This window comes from Eschrichtius robustus, chromosome 2, assembly GCF_028021215.1.
Source record: "Eschrichtius robustus isolate mEscRob2 chromosome 2, mEscRob2.pri, whole genome shotgun sequence".
NCBI classification, from domain to species: domain Eukaryota; kingdom Metazoa; phylum Chordata; class Mammalia; order Artiodactyla; family Eschrichtiidae; genus Eschrichtius; species Eschrichtius robustus.
Window position 1 is genome coordinate 26393260 of NC_090825.1, and position 19828 is coordinate 26413087.

Genomic DNA, 19828 nt, shown 5'->3' on the forward strand with positions numbered 1-19828 from the left:
GCATCATTCTGATGCAACAAGTTGTTGAGCGAATGGAGAATAATTTTTTTCTTAATGATATGTTAGGATTGGCTCTGTTAATAGAAAAATCCTTCTCTGACTACCTTCATAGGGTACTCTCATGAGTCATTTCCAGTTCATGGTGGTTTTTTGGTTTGTTTGGGGGTTATTTTTAGCATCAACAATTAAATAGATTAAAAGAGCGAATGAAGTGCGGAGCCTCTTTAAGAAGCTTAGTGCCTCAATCACTTGGCCAGGATTTTAGTCACATGGGTCCCGTGTGGGCCATCAGATGCGTCAACCCGCGGCATTGTTCTTGGAGGATGTTTGGAGGGTTTTAACCAGCCCCTCTCTGACCCCGCTCTGTCCGTTGCAGTTACCTGGCTGAGCAGTGCTGGAATGGCGGCTTCATCTACCTGATCATGCTGCGCCGCTTCAAGCACCAAGTCCATTCTCCTTATAACGGCAACAGTAGCAACAGCTCTGAACCAGGAGAGACGCCTGCCTTGGAGCTGGGGGACCGAACTGTGAAAAAGGGGAAAAGAGCAAGAAAGTTTGGGGTCATTGCCAGGCCTTCTACCCACAAAGCCACTGAAGAATCCAAGAACAGCACTGGCTGTGAGTTGGGCAGTGACCCTGTGTCCGAACTAGACAACGGCCTGGACCCTGAACTGGGAAACGGTCATGTTTTTGAGCTAGAAAATGGCCCAGATTCGCTCAAGGAGGTGGCTGGATCCCATCTAGAGAGGTCGGAATTAGACAAAGGGACAGAGCCTAGGATTGCAAAGACGGACGCCCCTCTGCCCACAAGCAATGACAGACGCCGCTTCTCAAAATCTGGGAAGACAGACTTCCAATCCAGCGACTGCCTGGCACGGGTAAGGTTTGCTTTGGTGGTAGAACCTGAATTTTCAATGAAATGTTGTGTGCAGTTGCATTTAAGGTTTGGAAAATACACCTAAGATGACCTTGCATTTAGAAACTGAAAGATTTATTAAGATAAGTGATCATAGGACATGACAATAACAACAAAAAAACCAAGTCATTTTATCACACTTAAATAAAGAGCTAGTCGAGTGATCTTAAGTGGAAAATTCAAGCCTTCTGTGGTATAATTTGAGTCATATGAGGCCCAGATAAAGTACTTGAACTGCATCATTATTTATCACTGCTGTCACCAGTGGAATTGCCACTGCAAGGCCAAGAATTCCTGGTGACCACTGATAGCATAAATATCCAAGCCTTGGTATTACACAGGAAGGACGTCCAACCTGCAGGGAAGCATCTGCTTTTATTTTTAACATTTCAAAACCAGTGACATTTTCATGGGATAGTATTATTATATTGCTGAATTCCAGTGAAGTTTGGAAACTTCACAGAAATCTCTGATACTATGATATCCAGCTGTGATGGTCAGAGCTGCCCTCACCTAAAGGCAAAGCAGATGTTGTCTAGTTCTGAATGGTGATAGACACACTTCTAGCCTCATATCGTCTCCCCCATTATAACCAACACTCTCTTGTTAAGTTACATTTCTTTAGGGTCAGAGTGCTTGTTCCAAGAATCCTCTTGGCCAGGTATTCCTCTGGGTTCCTAACAAAGCAGTAACTAGCTAGATGGTTCCTGATTGGTTTCTTTTCTGACTCAGGAGATGCCCTCTAAGGATGAAAGAGGAAGTTGAAAAGATGGAAAATGGGCACAAAGAAAGTATCGAGTTCAGCTTTGCAGCCTGGGAAATGGTGCCCTAGGAGTGAATGTAATTTCTAATAAGGCTATTTCATGCATATTTCTGCAACTGTAGCCAATCTGTATAATGGGTTGAGAAGAATCAAAATAACCCCTCTCTAAAGGGACCATGTTCCTTCATTTGAGGAGCTGGGTGATCATCATAAAGCCTTACACAGAGAAGGTATATTTGTAGATAGAATTTACAAACAAATGAGAGGAAAAAAATTAATGTTTCTATTAATGATTTTCTACCTGTTTTATGCCCCTCCCCCCAAAAAGGATTCAGGGCAATAAAAATATTATAATGTGTATAATATTATCAATGAATACTATATCTTGATATGATTTTTTTCTTCTGATGATTGTGAATATGCAGAAAGCTTAAGGTGAAAAAAACAAGTGGGTAGTACTGGTTCATTTTGAAGTTTTAAGGTACCAAAGTTTAGGGTGGAATCTCACACATTCAGTCCAAAGAATAGGTTTTCATCTGGCCTAGGACACAGTGGAAATTATTTGGAGTGATTTTAAAAGAAAAAACGCCACACCAAACTTCTAAGAGAATACCATCCTCTACTCATCCTGATTGAAGGCAATAACATAAACTTGAATTTCTGGATTAGACTATCTTAAGACTGCACATACCAGAGTTCCTTTGCCTGGTTTTTGTACTCAAGGTCAAATGTCCAAGAAGATACAAATGAAGGGTGAAAAAACCAAACCATGATCTATTACCTTGGGGATTTTTTTTTTTTTTTTTTTTTTGAAGCCCCATGCCTATAGCAAGGAGAGACTTGCCATCTGGAATTCTTCATAACTGTTCTAAATCTATAGGCTGATTATTGACCCTGGATTGTACTTTTGGTCTTAGAAAGTCAGAATGGGCCACACACCTTCTCAGGCATGAATATTTCAGTACCCTCTTCAACCCCAGAAATAACCTCATTAGATGCATTTACCTGGGATTGATAGGGTTGGCAAGAAATAGATCTTCACAGCTTTCCTCCACACCCTGGTGTCACCCAAACTGGGACCAATAGACCTAACAGAAGTCTCCTTAGGTTCTTGGGATGAATAGATTTATATTGTTACTCCAGGACGGGCCCAAGGTCATGCTAAAATGGAATTTCCAGAAAAACAAAAATTAGCTATTTACCTCTTAAGCCTTGGGGTAAAATTCCATTCCATTTGAATAATGGGAGATTAGACATGTCAGCATTGTTCCGTTTCTGCTTTCTTAATGATTTAATATATCTACAAAGACTTAATAAATTACAGACAAGGCTTATCATCATTCAGACCATTTTTATTTGTCAGGTACTTCTTTTTCATAGACTGTTATTTCTTACAGGAAAATAAATCCTCAGACTTTTTTTCTATATTCTGTTCTGCCTTAACGGACCTGTAGGAAACATATTTCCTTTTAACAAATACCTCCTTTTAAAAAATGGCTTGTTTCTGTAAAATATTAACACGTAATGATACACATGCAAACAGATTAAAAAGTTGGGCCCATCTTCTAAAGCACAAGAATCTCCTAGGACATAGATAAGCAGTTTTAGAAATGAGTTCAAAATTCCTTACTCTCTGTCTAGTAAAGATCATTACTCATCCAAGGTGACATATACATAATGTGTATTTTTGTAATGCTGCATAGTGAAAATGAATACAACCAAACTTAAGCACGTAACAATGAAAGAAAAAGAATTCTACCGTTTGCCAGTCAGGAGAGTTTATTCACAGCTGGTGTGTGTGTCTACGGGTCCATTTGTGGTCTTACCCTAGTACCCAAAATCCACCTTGTGCAGTACCAGACCTCTTTCCTGTAAGTGGTTCAGCAGGGACCTCAGAAAGGCTTCCCCAGGTCTGAATCTGCAGGAAAGTATGTGAAACTCAGAAGGAGAATCTCACTGAGGACTTCTCCTGGGTGGTCCCTGATGTTTGTATCAAGCAGAGGTAGCAGCAGGATGGTCCTCTTCTAGGAAGTCCCCATGGTCTCTGGGTGAACTTATATCCTTCTACATGGTAATGTCTCCTAAATTCATGTCTACCTTCACCTCTCTCCTGAGCCCTCGAGCTTTCTACCAACCACATACAGGATGTCTCCAATCTTAGATATTTCACATCATGCCTGAAACTCGATGCATTGCTTTCCCACACCACCAAGCCTGCTCCAACATTCCAGGTCTCACCATCCACAAAGCTGCCCAAGCCAGAAACCTGAGATTCAACCAGTGACCACTAGCCCTGGTTTGTGCAGAACTTTCCCTGGTTTTGTACTGACAACCCCATATCCTGGGAAACGCCTTCACCCAGGCAAACTGGGACAGTTGGCATCGTGGAGTCAGCAGGAACGCTGCCCTCTCCCTTACACCACCTCCCGTCAGTCACCAATCCTGTCACCTCCTGCCCCCTTTAGGATCTCTGTCTGCTCCACTTCTCTGTGCTCCCTCCAAAAGCTTTAGGTCAGGGCCAGGCTGCTCTCATTTCTCACCTGTGTGGCCACAGTAGTCTCCCACCCGTCTCACTGCTCCCGTTTTCATCCCATCATCCACTGTCCCCAGTGCAACCAGAGGGACTTTTCTAAAGAACAAATCTTACTGCGCAAGCGTGCACGCACATGTACGCACGCATGTGCGCTAAAGCTTAAACCATCTGGTGGTCCACTTTGCCCTTGGGGTAATACCCAAATACCTTGGCTTGACATAGCATGTGAGGCCCTTTCATCACCTGATTCCTGATTAACTCTTTGCCCCCATTTCTCACTGCTTTCTTCCTCCCTGACTTTGGCTGAGTTCGTTTTTTTCAAAAGGCCATGCTCACTCTTGCCTCTGAGCCTTTGCTCTCTCAGTCCCAGCTCAGCGCCTTGCACCTGTAGGTGCTCTGTAGATATTTATTAATGAAGGCACAGGGGAGCCCCAGGCCTGAGAGACGGGGCACCAAGTTCCAGCCCTGGTTCTTCCATTCCCAGCTCTGTGGCCTTCAGGCTGCCATGTCCTTTCTCTGAGCTTCAGTTTTCTTACCTACACACTGAGCATTTTGGTCTGATGACTAAGGGATTTCAACTCTGACATTATGATGACATGATTCTTCATTTCTTACTGATCATTCTAAGTAAGAAGGGGTAAGCAAACAGTCTCAAAATAGGGCTGCAACTGGAGCCAGAGCATTTACTGCAGTGAAATTCTAGTTGGGTGATGTGTCTTCTCACATTTGGGGCAAAGATGCTGTTATAAAATTTTATTTTGGGTTCTAGCAGATGAGGTCATTTAAATGCTGCCGAGGCCGCTCCCTTTAATGTACCACCCCTGTTTTGGTAAATAAATCCCTCTGTGTGCCTTCGTGAAGAGATGCATGTGTGAGCTCACACAGTAATTGGCGGTTTACAGGAAAGGGTAGCACTCTGACAACATTAGTACAGATGTCCGCAGCGTCCAATTTTGCGTGGTTTGGCTTTTTCTCAACGGGCTGACAAAGTCTCATTGCCCTTTAAGCCAATGTAAAAGGAAGCAAAGGCCCAAGCCCTCTGTCTAGACAGGATCTGTTTCAGAACTCAATCATCTCTACAACTGGATCTGTGTTCACGCGCTGAACATTGGCAAACAGGCAGGTCTCCCATCTGGGCAAACTTCTTAACGTCAGTCTCAATAACTTTGAAGAACCCTAGGATTAGTGAATAAACATTCTCTATTTGTTAATTCAGTGACATTTATGCAGTATTGTTATGTGCTAGGCACTGTTCTAGCTGCTGGAGAACCCATTTGTAAATGAGAGATAAAGTTCCCGTCCTGCGGCATTTGTCACGTATAAGGGGCCACAAGCAACACGTAAGAAAATAAATCAGAATGTTAGAGGCTGACCATAAGTACGATAAATAAAGTAAAACAGTGACGTGAAAGATGGCCCCGCAGTGACATGGGCAGGGGGCAAATTGATATTGGGTGTCGTCGGCAAAAGACCTCATTGAAGAGGCCATGTTTCAGCTAAAGACTGAGTGTCAGGAAAGGGCAGCCCTGCACAATCTGGGGGCAGAATGTTTCCGGCGAGGAACTAGCACATGCAGCTGCTGTAAGACAGGAATGATAGACTATTCCAGGAGCAGAGAGACCGCAGCACAGTGAGTGATGGGGAGACGACTAGGAGGTGACGTGGAAGATGTGGATGGAACTAGATTACAAAGGTTCACGTTCGCCATTGCAAGGCATGTGGACCTTATTCTAAGTCTAGTGGGGAGCTGTCGAAAGGTTTAAGCTGAGTGCATCATGATATATATATATATTTTAACATTTACCTTAGATGCATAATGGATAATAGTGGTTTGTGAGCGGTAAAGCATAAAAAGGGAGACCAGACTGGAGGCCATTGTGATAACCCAAGCTAAAGATGCTGGTGGCTTTGACAAGGGTGGTGTCAGGGAAGAGGAGCAGAGGTAGATGAATGTGTATCTGTTTTGCAAATAGAGCTTTTAGGTCTCACTCATGGTTTAGGCGTAGGAAATAGAAGGATAAATCAAAGACAATTCATGGGTTTTTGGTTTGCGTATCCTCTTAAGCTCGAGTAGATGATGTTGCTATTCCCACCGAGATGGGAAAGAAGGAGAGCCCTGTTTTGACCCTACTGGTGTGTGTAGCGGATACCTAAGTGGAATTGTAAGGAGGCAGTTGGAAATATACTTGACATCATTGTTTCTAAGTTGGCCTGTTGGTTTTTGGCCGGTGCCAGCTTTAGGCTAATACACTTTAGACACTGATTTTATTTTTAACTGAGCGCTGCTTTCAGCTGTAGGCAGCTAGATTTACTACTGACAATTGTACAATTGAGACCGATAACATCTGCCTCTTCCTGTTTCTGCCTCTCTTTGTGTTCCTCAGAGCTCCTTCATTAGATGATCAAGAAATTCCAGGGTGAGGAAATTTGCATCATTTTCTTTGAATTCTCCCCTTATAGTTTCTACTCTCTGTTGTCGGGGGAATATCATATTATTGGATAAAAGAAAATCTGTTTCTGGACTAGTGTAGTTGGGGGCTGTGTTACAGACTGGTCATTTCTGCCCTCTGAAGCCGTTTCTATTAGCTATGTGTTTTGTTTTTGTTTTGCTTTTAACTAGTTGTGTGCATCTTGGGCAGGGGCAGGGGTGTGGAGTGGGCATGTGGGTGCTCTTGTCTTTAACTCCTCTGTCAGGGTCAACATTTAGGCCATTCTGCTTTCCCCGTGAATGTAGTTTTGCATGTTTCTTGTCACAAGTACTATTTCTAAGCATTTAAAAATTATTGGCACATCCTCTGTGAGCCATAGTTAACATGTTCTGTTTAGCAAAAGAAGGGTAGGACGGGAGAAGATGATGGTGTAACTAGTAATAGGGATGGATAGGTTTTAACTAATTTGGGCTAAAACCAAAGGGGTTTTCTTATTTCTGGGTTCTCATAATGGTCCGTGCTGTTCTTGGGAAAGAGTTCTACAGCTTTTCTGTACTGGGGGAGGGAGGAACACTGTCCACATCTTCAAGACCCCAGGAGCCATGGCATATCTTCCAAGGAAAAAAGTCAAGCAACCGTCGGCTCTCATTGGTTACCTGCACCGTGAGGCCCAGGGAAGCAGCCACAGGGCTGGCCCATGTGCCAGTGTGGGATGCCCAGCACGCCGGGATAACAGCTAACCGGAGCACCCCTGCCTTTGTTCTCTTCGGGGTCCTCCGATAGCCATAGGGTCTCGTGTAGTGGAAGCACTGAAGGTTGCTATCTCATGGTAGCACTGATTCTCAAGGATGGCTCCTTGGAAGTCGTGGAGCTGTGAGAGACTCTGAAGGCCAGGAAGGCTGTTTCTAAATGGGAAAGAGAGAAAGGTGTTCCAGAGGTCAGAGGCAAACAACCAAAACCCAGGGAGTCCAAAGTGAGACGATGGGATGGTGTAGGGATTGTTGACAAGTTCATGAACTACTGTGGGAAAAGCCAGTGACTTCTGCGGTTACATTTGGCCAGACAGGCTTTGTGGGCCTGTGGTCAGTGGATGGAGGAGACAGCTGGCACCACGGCGTGTTGCTGGAGTCATGGAGCCCCCGTGAGCTGCGCTGGGCAAGGAAAAGAGCCCAACAGGTCTCTGTCTGGTAATAATTTCCCTAGACGTTCCTGTTGCTGCACATTAGTGACCGTTCAACATCTGCTTTTTTTACCGTTGCATTTTAGTTGCTGACAGTATGCAGTTCAGATTTTCTAAATGCTTCGCATTTTTCCTCTTTTGCAAGAAGCTTGAATGGGCAGGTTGCCTATTTTTAGGGAGATGCTGGCTTTGTCTGTGTTGGACCTTCACAGTTCCGTTGGACCTTCACGATGAATGGAGAAAACACATAGCTTTTCTTTTATAAATTGAGGAATGCATTGTGACCCCTACCTATATACCTGGAGCCAACAAGGACTTTGGGATGAGCCTAAAGTCAGACTCCCAAATAAATCACTTTAGAAGCTTTTGCTTTCATTTCTCTGAGCAGCCAGTTATCAAACATTTCGCAGTGGGTGTATGTTTGTGTCCTTGGCGTGAAATACGGAGTCACATGGAGAATAAACCAGAGCAGAAAAGCTACTAACAGTCAAGAGGACTTAGACACCTTTATTAGTTTTTGAAGAGGATAGATCTTTGGCAGTTGTCTGGAGGTCCAGTGGTTAGGACTCCGCGCTTTCCCTGCCGAGGGCGCAGGTTCAGTCCCCGGTCGGGGAATTTAAGATCCCACAAGCCCTGTGGCGTGGCCTTAATAGATAAATAAATAAATAAATAAGTAAAATAAAAGGGGTAGATTTTTATAGTTGTTGAAGCATTTTTAATACATTTAAATAGTGTACCGGCCAATGCGTGCGGAAGTTGATCACAGATTCATCGGTGAATTTCCTGTTTTGGTTTCTCCTACCCAAGATCTCATTCATATATTTTAAGGAAGTTTGAGATTCAATTCAATATGATGTTTTTAACATATATGATATGCATGTGTAAGTCATACATGGTTACCTATCAACATTTATTATGTATCTACTAGATGTCAGGAGCGCTGCTGCCTGTTTCCATAAACGTCTCCTTTAATCCTAACACCAGACCTGGAAGTATTAATAATTAACCCCACTTCATTTTTTTTTTTAAATAGTTGTATGTTTTTTTTGTTTGTTTTCGGGTTTTTCTAATATTTATTTGGTCGCACCAAGTCTCAGCTGCAGCAGCTGGGCTCCTTAGTTGTGGCTCCGGGGCTCCTTAGTTGCAGCTCGTCAGCTCCCCAGCTGCGCCATCCGAGCTCCCAGTTGTGGCATGCATCTGGGATCTAGTTCCCTGACCAGGGATCGAACCTGGGCCCCCTGCACTGGGAGCACGGAGTCCTATCCACTGCGCCACCAGGGAAGTCCCTTTAAAGGCAAGGAAACTGAGGTATTCAGGCCTTATGTGACTTTCGTAAGTACCAAGTGGCAGAGCTTGGCTCAGACTAGTTGAAGTCTCCTGGCACCAAGACCTACCTCTGTCTTCCTTTCATCCTCCTTTATCAATTAGTAGCCATTGTAAATAAAAGGAACCCAGGCACAGCCAGCATTTATACACGTAGTGGTATCTGGGTTCCAGGCAGAAGAGCTTTACTTAACAGGACCCTGGTCAGGAAATTCGCAAATCACTTTTGCTGTGCTGTCCAACGTCATTGCCACTAGCCACAGTTGGCTAATTAAATTTAATTAAAATGAAATGAAATTTAAAATTCAGTGTCTCCGTTGCCACCAGCCATACTTCAAGTGTTCGGTAGCCACCTGTGGCTGGTGGATCCTATTGGATGGTGCAGACAGGGAACACTCCTGTCATCACAGAAGGTTGCTTTGGGCAGCGCTGCCAGCTCGAGACTTTGGTCCAACCCACAGAATTTTCTCATCGGTGGTCCCCTGCGCTATCTGTCGACAAGTGATGAGTACTTGGCTGGACCTCCCTGCTCGCCTCTCCTTTGACAGTGGTGCGTGTCTGTCCAGATACTTCACATTGTGCTCACTTTTTCTTCCAAGGAGGAAGTTGGCCGGATATGGAAGATGGAGCTGCTTAAAGAATCGGATGGGCTGGGAATTCAGGTTAGTGGAGGCCGAGGATCAAAGCGCTCACCTCACGCTATCGTTGTCACCCAAGTGAAGGAAGGAGGTGCCGCTCACAGGTGACTAGATAACTCTCCCCTTTCTCTGCCTCCTTGTCCTCCCCTCCCCTTCCCCCGGGCGCCGGGACTCTTCCCTTCGGTCAGAGCACTGGGGATTACAGTTTACAAGGATGATGCTGGAGCACAGGAGGAGGTCGGGCCCGAGCGGTTCTAATTAAACACCGCTCTGAGCACAGGAAGTGGTTAATTGCTGGGGCTACTGCAAGCTCTGCCACACCATGAAGGAAAGATTAGATTTCTTTCTAATCCAGTTTGAGTGTCAAGTGAATGTTACTTATCCTGACTTCCGGGATGTTTGTGACACGTGGTTCCTTATCCACGCATTGGAACACCACATCCCTGACATCGTCACTCCCATGAGACTATGGCTGATGACTTGGGAAAGTGATGGGGTTTAAACGTGACCACAGTTCGTGAGCCGTGTCTGGATCCGTCGGGTCTATCCAGATTTGATACACACTTAGATATGTGTGTCTCTGCCGTGCAGATGTGGAGGGGGAAAAATAAATGTGAATTTTCTCCTTGTGACCTGAAAACAATTCACACTCTAAAGCTTCTTTTTTAACCTGAACGGTCATCTGAAGTAGGAAGAGGGACAGTGCTTAGGCAGAGCATGTCAAAGAAGAAGTCTATGTTGAGTTAGAGGGATGTAGCCGTCCCCAAATGTAAGGTATGCTCTTGCCATGTAGCTAATTGCTTCTGTATACACAAGGCATCTACTGTTTGCAGAGCACAGTGGGATGCGTATATATGTTGGATGTCCATACGTATACAGTAGGTGGATAAAGGTAGAGTTTCACTGATGAGGGAGGTGAATCTAGTCTGGAATTAGTGTTCAGTCCAGGTACCCTGACGCTAAGGGGAGATGGCAAACCAGAGCAGTATTGGACTGCTCGAGACCGAGGGAGCTCTCAGAAACGTATCTCATGAGCCACAGTTGACGGAGCTCAAGGTATTTAGTCTGAGGAACAGAATACCAAAGAGAGGACCAGGGCGCAAACTATCAAGGTGTTTCATGCTCATCAGTCCCCTAAGTAGAGAGTACGATCCTGATAACTCAAGTAGAAATAAGATCAACTGCAGGTGTCAGTTTTCTGGGTGGCAGTAATCATTGAAAGATTAAGACCTTAGATAGTTTGTATGCAGAAGAGCATCATTACACTGCCCAAATGATGGATGCTTTAAGGAACTCTCATGAGATAGCCATTTTCCCATTAGTCCTAGGTTTCGGGTTCTAGTCTGTCTTTGGAAAGTTGGCAATTAGGAAATTCCTGTGCTCAGAGATGAGCTTATGTAGAACTGTTCTTTTCTATTTTCCATGTGAGCTATTTCTACTGGGTCTCACCATTTTCTTACAGCCTTAGCTTAGATGTGTGTGTGTGGGGCGGGGGGTGGGTATTTAATTTATATGTGGGGCATTCTAGTTAATAACTGGAGATGAGAAATGTGGGATTAAAGAGGGAAATAAAAGGAATAGGGGCAGGGATGATCTTGATGGTGGTGTGGGTAAGTAAGCCCAGGGACACTGGCCCAAACCACTACGTTCTCCTGTATTCCTGAATCCCTCTCCTCCAGAGTGCCCACCCACATACCTCTTTGACGTTCCAGTTTGCTCATTCTCTGTGGTTTTCCTCTTCCCTTCTCTTTCCATCCTGAACAACATCCTGGGGTTCTTAGCATTTCTCTGCTTTAGGGATTTTTGAAGAAGAGAAAGCAGAGGCTGTCAGAGTCTCTGGTGCCTCCTGTCTTCTGTTAAAGCCTAGATTCATAGAAAAGATTATGATGCATGCCCTAGAGGACACAGAGAGGGACTGGTGAAGGGGGGAGGATAGAGAACTTGGTCAATTCATTGAAACAAAGCAAGGAGGAGAGAGTCCATAGATTAGAGAGAAACAGAGTGGGGTGAAACTGGGAGTGTTGGAGACAAGCGTGGGTCCCACCCAATCCTGGATGCTGATGTAAAGCCTTCAGAGGGGATGGTGGAATCCTGGGCTTTGGGTCTCTCAGCCTCACCAGATTTCCCATCCCACATTTAGCGATGGAGATGAAAAGCCTCTGACTGCTTTGGGGTCATGGGAGACCAGGCCATTGGAGGCTCAGTTGGAACCCACACACTGTTAACCCACCATGATTGATGGGACCTGCCCGGTACTCTGTAACAGTCTGCCACCCTTGACCCACTGTAGGGCAGGCAGACCCCGTGACGACTGGGCCTCCTGCCAGCCCAGTGGGAAGGAAACTCCAGGTCATTCACTTAATTTAAAGGAAATAAAGAAATAGAACATGTTTGTACACCTGTGTGGCACACCAGGTCTGATACCTACAACAGCAAGCAGTAACTTAGGCAGTTTCTTTGTTCATTTTTCTGTTCATCCTTCTGCTTATGAAGCTTGGCGGTAGGGACACAAAGAAGAAGGGGGCATTGTGAGACTTTACCCTCGAGGCCCTGTAAGTAACTCTTGGGGGCGGGGTTACAGACACACATGGTGTAGTGCCACAGGTGCCACAGAGGAAATCTGGGCAAGGGTGTGTCACCTAGGAAGAGAGAGGGACGTGGGTTAGAGAAGGATTCCTGGTGAGCTTAGGCTACCTTCGCTCTTTTGGGGCTCAGCTCACAGACTCAGCTGATGACTCAGTCTCAAGGGCAGGGTGGCAGGTAGGACTGAGAGAAGAACGACTAACTATCCTAAAGCCTTGGGGTCTCGGTTCCTCTATCACGTCTCCACTTGGATGGAAGACGTTTCGTTGACATTGACGTGGGATATGGCGGTAACTTGAGATGGTGCTTGTTACTCAACGACCATCTGAAACCGTGCCGCTCCTCAGTCCCCTAACTGGGCAGACGGAAGGATGAAGCAGTCCCATCCCGGCTGTCTCCAGTTGTCCCTTCTCCTCTTTAGCCCATTTTTAACTGTCCCCTCTCACAGCCCTCCCCAGCTCCAGGAAGATGGCCCTTCTCCAGCCCAGAACGTCTTGACGAGGGATTTTCTTTCCCATCTCCGTTTCCTCAGGGATGGCAGACTGTCCTTAGGAGATGAGCTGCTGGTAATCAATGGCCACTTACTAGTCGGGCTCTCCCACGAGGAAGCTGTGGCCATTCTTCGCTCAGCCACCGGAGTGGTTCAGCTGGTGGTGGCCAGCAAGGTAGGTGGTTTTTGTTTGTTTTGTAAAATATTTTAAATGGTGGTGGTGGTGGATTTGGTTTCGAGCCCTCCCCGTGTACGACACCCCCCCCCCCAACATACACACGTACCTGCCTTTACCTTGGGCCATTCAAATAGCCATGATTCTGTGGCACGAGCCCACAAGGGGCCCTGAGCTAAAGGGCATTTAATCATCTTGCCTTCCTTTAAGGGTCTCCTAGACGGATATATCTAGGAGATGGAAAAGCAATAACAGGACTAAGGAAAAGGGAAGAATGGGAGGGTAGGAGGAAAGACAGGGTGGACAGAGTGGCAAGTGGTCCAGAGGGAAACCAAGGAGGAGATGGCGGAAGTCAGTGGGACAGCAGCGGCGGGAGGGGGGCGGGAGATGCGCATCTTCCAGGTCCCGCAGGAAGGGGGTTCGGGCCGTCCGTGGGCAGGCTCCGGGCTGCCGGGGCTCCCCGCAGCACAGAGTGTTGGTGCTGGAAGAAGCCTCGTGAACCCCGCTTGTCCCGCCACACCCCGCCTTCTTCCTCCTCCTCAGTTTTACGAATGACCCAGCGAGGCAGAGCTTCCGCAGGGGCTCCCGTCTCGAGGAGGCCTTGATGCTGCCGCCGGCAGTGCAGCCGGGACCCTGGTTCTTGACGCCCAGTGGTGTCTGTCTGTCCCCTCCGTCTCGCTGCCACTTCTTCGTCACCCAGCCTCGGGCTGGGGCTTCTTTCACCCCCACCCCCGGAGCGTGTAAAAATAGTGCTGAGGTCCGGGCCCCCATCTGCTTTCTCCCCGGGGTCTCGCCAGCCTTAGAGAACTGGGTAGAGGCGGCAGGATGCCCCAGCTGTGTGGCAGGAGGGGAGGAACTGGGCTGTCTGGGATCTGCTCCACTGTCTGATGAGATGGTGCTGCTGATGCGACCAGGGAGGGGCCCACAGGGCTCGGGGGCTTGTGCAGTGGAGCCACGGGCTTATCCCAGAGCCAGCTGAGGGGAGAACGGGTGTGAGGCCCCCCAGTCCTTAACCCTTTGCAGCAATACGCTCTTGACGGGATGGCTGATTTCCCCCGGTTATCCCTGATGCGATTTTTGAACCCAGCATCTACAGGTTTTTATATATTTTCTTTCTTAGATTGCACGGTCTACTGCCCATTGGGGGAGTGTTTAATAAATAGACGAGAAGAGTATTTTGAGCCATCTGAAAAATCGGCTTTCCTCCCTTTATACCGTTTACCCCAAGTCCCTGACCTAGACCCTTAGGCTTCCAACCGGAATATAGAGCCTTGGCAAAGACTTGGCAGGAAGAGCTGACACTGAGGCCCTGGAGGCAGGAGTTGAGGCACTCTCCATTCACAGGCCCCCTCCCCCGCTCCCAGAGATGCCGTGGGGCATCCCCTCCCCAGGGGTGGGGAAGGGGCAAAGCTAGGGATGTTCCTGGTCAGCCTGGTGAATCCCACGAGGAGGGGAAGGCTGTGAGGGAAGGAGAAACAAATTCCTCATTTGGCCAGATGTGGTAGGAGTTTGGAAAACATTACTGGTTCTTACACACGCACACGCACACACGCACCACACACAGTCCTATGTTTGCACGGCCCACCTCCCCACAGCCTGCAGCTTAAGAACACAGGGGTTCTGCACAGGTGGTATACCATGTCCCCCAAACCTTTATTTCTGTGCTGACTTCTTTCTCCTGCTAGTTGGAAAATGAGGAAGGGAAGTCTCTTCAATGTCAGCCATTATCCACAAACATACTACACAAAGAAAATATAAAATAAAAACAAAAAGGGGCCACTCATGGGTAATTAAGGGGCACACATGAGATTTCTGAAAACAGATTTTGAAGCCTGACCAATATTTTCACTGACTTGAAGGAAGAAAGACACTCCCATGTATTGGGTTCCGCTGGGTGCCAGGCAATTCGTACCTACTATCTCATTTAATTCTTAAATCCCACGAGAGAGCCATTCGTTCATTTTATTCAGAGGATGAAGCTAAAATGTAAGAGGTTAATTAATTTGCCCAGAGGTCACACAAGCAGTGGGTGACAGAAGCAAGTTTCATCCTGGGTTCATTGGACTTCAGAGTTTCATGCTGCCCCTTAGTCGCATAAGATATAAAGGACACCAGAGCCAATGGTATTAGAAAAAGGTAATGTGTTCCTGCCAGAGGCTTGGACATTTAGGGACACTTGCTGGGGTCTTTGTAGGGCTGAGCAGCATCCAGAGCTGAGGAACAGGCGTCCATTCTGCTTTTCAATCCGTTGACTCTTGGCCGGCTGTCCTGAGCTGTGGCCCTAAGGCTGACCCAGTCCTCAGAGTTGCAACTCCTTTCACTCCTTCCCGTTTGCTCCATTTACAGCTAGGCAGTACGCTTTTACGGCAGCTGCCTGCTGTTTGTTCCCGAACTTAATCTACACCATCCAAGGTGCTCATCCATGGAGGAGAAAAAAAGAAGTCAATCTTTAGGCACCTCTGGGCATCTGTTCCTCTTCTTCATCCCACAAGACCAAGTCATCCACAGGCTTTGTTTCTGCCTTTATATTTGAAGAGAGGGAGAAAAGAAAAAGAACTTTTGACTTAACTGAATATAAGGAGTAATAAAAAATCTAAATTCATTATTGCAAATAATCGTCACCTTGTCACACAACTTTAAGGCATTGTTTTGGAGATATAGCAGTTACTTTCTTCTGGAGAGGGTGTCTCATGTTTCCACACAAATATGTCATTTGTGTATACAGAGGAGCTTAGAAAGTTTTTGTTGAATGAATAAACTCAGAATATCCAAGTTCCTTCTGATATTCCTAGAAGTACGTGCATAGCAATACAGCTTTCTCTCGTGCTCTCTCTCTTTTTTGTTTCACTGTTGGTTTTTATTAACAAGAAATATGTATTCATTATATCTAATGTAGAAAGCCCAGAAAAAATATAGAGAAGAAAAAGAAGATAAAATGTTTGTAACACCGCCAACAGTAACTGTCCACTAACTGGCGTGTCCTTCCAGACAGGAACGCATATGTGTGTGCAAATACACGCACGTTTTCTTTTAAATGGAATCAAACACAAGGAGACAGTGCACCTGGAGGCAGTCCCACCAGGATTCAGGTGCCAGCACAGCCCTTTGAAAGCTGTGTATCTTGAGCAAGTTACTACATCCCTTGAAGTCTGACTTGTACAATGAGAATCAATAACTGCTTCACGGGATGTTCGGAAGATTCAATGAACTATAAAGGGTTCCGAACAATGTAGTTGGTCACAGTGAACGCTTGGAGAAATGTGCTCCTTTACGGTTATCACACAGTATTGTATCCAGTTTATTATTACATGTTATTAATACGGTTCTTACATATTATTTTTAACCTGCTTTTTCGGTAAGTAACATACTATAAGAACTCTTTCCACATCAGGAAATAAATTTCTAGAGCAGCATTTTTTATGGCGGCAGAGTATTCCATCCTGTGGCTATTGTGAAATTTACACAGCAGTTGGGACTTTCACTTTTTTTTTTTTTTTTTTTTTTAACTTATGGCTGTGTTGGGTCTTTGTTTCTGTGCGAGGGCTTTCTCTGTTTGAGGCAAGCGTGGGCCACTCTTCATCGCGGTGCGCGGGCCTCTCATTATCGCGGCCTCTCTTGTTGCGGAGCACAGACTCCAGATGCGCAGGCTCAGTAATTGTGGTTCACGGGCCTGGTTGCTCCGCGGCACGTGGGATCCTCCCAGACCAGGGCTCGCACCCGTGTCCCCTGCATTGGCAGGCAGATTCTCAACCACTGCGCCACCAGGGAAGCCCCCAAGGGACTTTCACTTTTTTTAAGCTTTCTATTAATAGCTGAGCAGAATTGACATCACAGAAGAGGGCTCAACTCATTTTCTCATTTAATAACTCTTTTTCTCTTCCTCAGGCAAGGTCTAAAAGTATGGTGTTCACAAATTACTGATCTAAAATGAATGAGCTTCAGGTACCTTGAAGGTGGAAACTGCATCAAACTAGTAACAAACGACATTGTCACCAGGTGCCAACTCAGTAGTAGTTTATAACGTCCCTTGTATAAGATGGGTATTTTTTGTTATTCTCTTTTCTGTCAACCCCCAAGGAATATGATGATCAAAACTCTCCACGTGTTTCCTTCCTTGTAGAAATTGCTGGTATGGGGGAAAGAGGAGAGGACACATTGCTCCTTTTTTCTGGCCTCAGATCAGCCCTGCAGCCCCGGTCCCTGGCCTCACGTGCTGTGTCATTTCCCAGGAGAGCTCTCGGCTCCTGTGTGTGCCTCATTTGTCCTTGGGATTGTCACGTGGTCTCACTGATCTCGCCTGCATCCCTCAACCCATTCTGACCTTATTTGTGTGTAGGAAGGAAGGGCTGCGTTCCTGAAACCCCCTTTGGAGTCTAATCTTAATGGAGTCTGATTCCATGTGTTTTTGTTGACCTTTAAAAGTTGTTCAAGGGCTGCTTTCGTTGCAGAGACATTATCAGTCTCCACTTTGACATTGTGATTCACTAAACAATCTAATCTCTTTCTAATGACCATGGGCCTGTGAGATGAGCAATGAGGGAGAGGAGGATATGGTAGATGTTTGAGCTCTGAGCTAGGCCTGGGGACACTGCACTGAGTAGACATGGTTTGGGGAACTCTCAGACAAGCAGGGGAGATAGATGAGTAAGTTAGACACACACAGCGAGGCGATTAACAGTAGAGGACATTAGAGGGGAAAGGAGAGGCAAATGCCTCCAGAGGTGATCCAGGAAGGCTTGCAGGAGGTGATGCTCAAGCTTCGCCCAGAGAGGCCTTAGTCATGAGAGGAAGGGTGGTCTAGGCAGGGGAGCTGCTGGTGGAAAAGGCAACAGGGCAGGGGGGAGCCCGGCGTGTTTGAAAGTCAGTACAGCTTGAATGGAAGGGAGGGGAGAATGGAGGGGGGTGAGTTTGGAGAGCTGGGTAGAGGCCAAATCTCTGATGTTAGCCTGCCAATGAGGGAGTTTAAACTATATCCTGAAAGTAAGACAGGGGAGGGCATCAAAGGATCTTAAGTTCAGGGAGTTTAGATTGCCCATGGAAACATTCGCCTAAGAAACACAGATTCATCAAGAAAAAAAAATGGTCTGGGTTTGAATTGGGTCCATACTCCTGACATTTGAGGTAACCTTGCACCCCTGGCAATGTGGAACCTGCACTCCACATAGTCTTTGGATTGGGAGCACGTGACCACCCACGGTTGACTCAGCTAGGTTTACCTTGACCTTGACCTTGACATCATGGGGTAACTCATGGGCCGTTCATTGTGTCCCCACAGGAAAGCTCTGCAGAGGACCTCCTCAGGCTAACATCTAAGAGTTTGCCTGATCTGACCAGTTCGGTAGAGGACGTGTCCTCTTGGACCGACAACGAAGACCAGGAGCCGGCCGGGGACGAGGACGAAGGAACTGGATCGTCTTCCGTCCAGGGAGCAGTAAGTGTGCCTGTGCTTTCCCGGGCTACTCTGCTGGGATGATGTTTTCCCGAGGGCATGGGTGCCAGGATCAGAGATAAAAGCTTGAGATAGATAGTATGGTCGAGACCAGGATGGAAGAGGACCAGAGTGCATCTTTTTATTTTTTTGTCAGAATCATCCAGAAAAATCTGTGAGGGTAATACTTTTTATTTAAGAAAAAAAAAAAATTGACACTGGAATTGACACTGGAAATACAAGAGCAATTGGGTATTGAGTTCAGTGCGTATATCAATTTCTAAGAAGTCTAATAATATATACAAGGGTTTTATTGCTACTTCTTGATATAGTGTTTGAAAACTATCGTTTGTGAATTTAAACTTAGACTGAGAGATGTCTGGTTGAAAGTGGAATGTTAAAATAACACAGAACCCATTCAGGTGAAGTTGTATGGATGTGTCTCCCGGTTTTCATGAAATCAGGACTTTCCCATGGCTCGTAGCGCTTCCTTACCCAGCCTGTGACGCCTCACGCCCTCGTGGGCTGCTCCCCGGCGTGGTCTGGCACAGAGTCGGGAGGGCTTGTGGTTAACTGTGGTTGCATTGCGGCTCTATGGTCTCCTCTTTGTATCCCAGATCTGGTAGATTTGTCATTTTTAGTGTAAAACCTTGTTAGCCACTGTTCCCCATCCAACCAGCCCTGGGGAGGGTGCTTTCTTTCTGCCATTTGGAACCCTTACTCCTTCCCATCAGCACTGAACCTAATCAGCACGGGTAAGCGTTGGGAAATTAGTCTTGTTTATAATTAGGCCTTAGAACAGGTTTCCCCAAACTCCGGTACTAGTCCGCGACCTGTTAGGAACCCGGGCTGCACAGCAGGAGGTGAGCGGCGGGCAAGGGAGCGAAGCTTCACCTGCCGCTCCCCATCGCTCGCGTTACCGCCTGAACCAACCCACCCCGACCCCGTCCGAGGAAAAATTGTCTTCCGTGAAACCGGTCCCTGGTGCCCAAAGGGTTGGGGACCTCTGCCTTAGAAGACAAAAAAGAAAATCACTTTTCCCATTTACATGATATGCTATTTGAATTTAAGGAAGAAAAAGCTACTTTTCCCCTTTCTTTATGATCACGGGAATTCCAGGGCCACTGAGTATGGTGGTGCAGGTTGTGGACTGCACAAAGGTGCCACATCTAAGGGAACACCATTTACATTGTAAACATCATAGGCTTTTATGTTTATGAGGACAGTTTTCTGGAAGATGGCAGTAAAGAGTTTTGCTCTAAGAAAATCAGTATGTTAAGACAATTTTCCAGTAAAAGAAGGAAAACATCTTGAAGAAGTGGTACTTTTTGTAATTTTCCCAGAGGTCCTGTACAGGCCCATTGTTGATT

The 19828-nt window shown here is 46.3% G+C and overlaps 1 protein-coding gene across 6 annotated transcripts in view; it reads left to right on the forward strand.

Annotated features, from left to right (window-relative positions):
- Window positions 1-19828, forward strand: part of PDZD2 (PDZ domain containing 2) — a 193731-nt gene that overhangs the window by 96046 nt on the left and 77857 nt on the right. For 2 of the 6 annotated variants that reach the window (XM_068535191.1, XM_068535193.1), the window contains exons 2-5: window positions 377-878; window positions 9744-9886; window positions 12898-13030; window positions 18306-18461. In XM_068535191.1, the coding sequence (XP_068391292.1) occupies window positions 423-878; window positions 9744-9886; window positions 12898-13030; window positions 18306-18461 (888 nt within the window). In that variant the 5' untranslated portion in view covers window positions 377-422. Of the gene's footprint in view, window positions 1-336; window positions 879-9743; window positions 9887-12897; window positions 13031-18305; window positions 18462-19828 lie in introns of those variants that run through there. The other 4 variants (XM_068535192.1, XM_068535196.1, XM_068535195.1 and 1 more) reach the window with 4 other exon arrangements.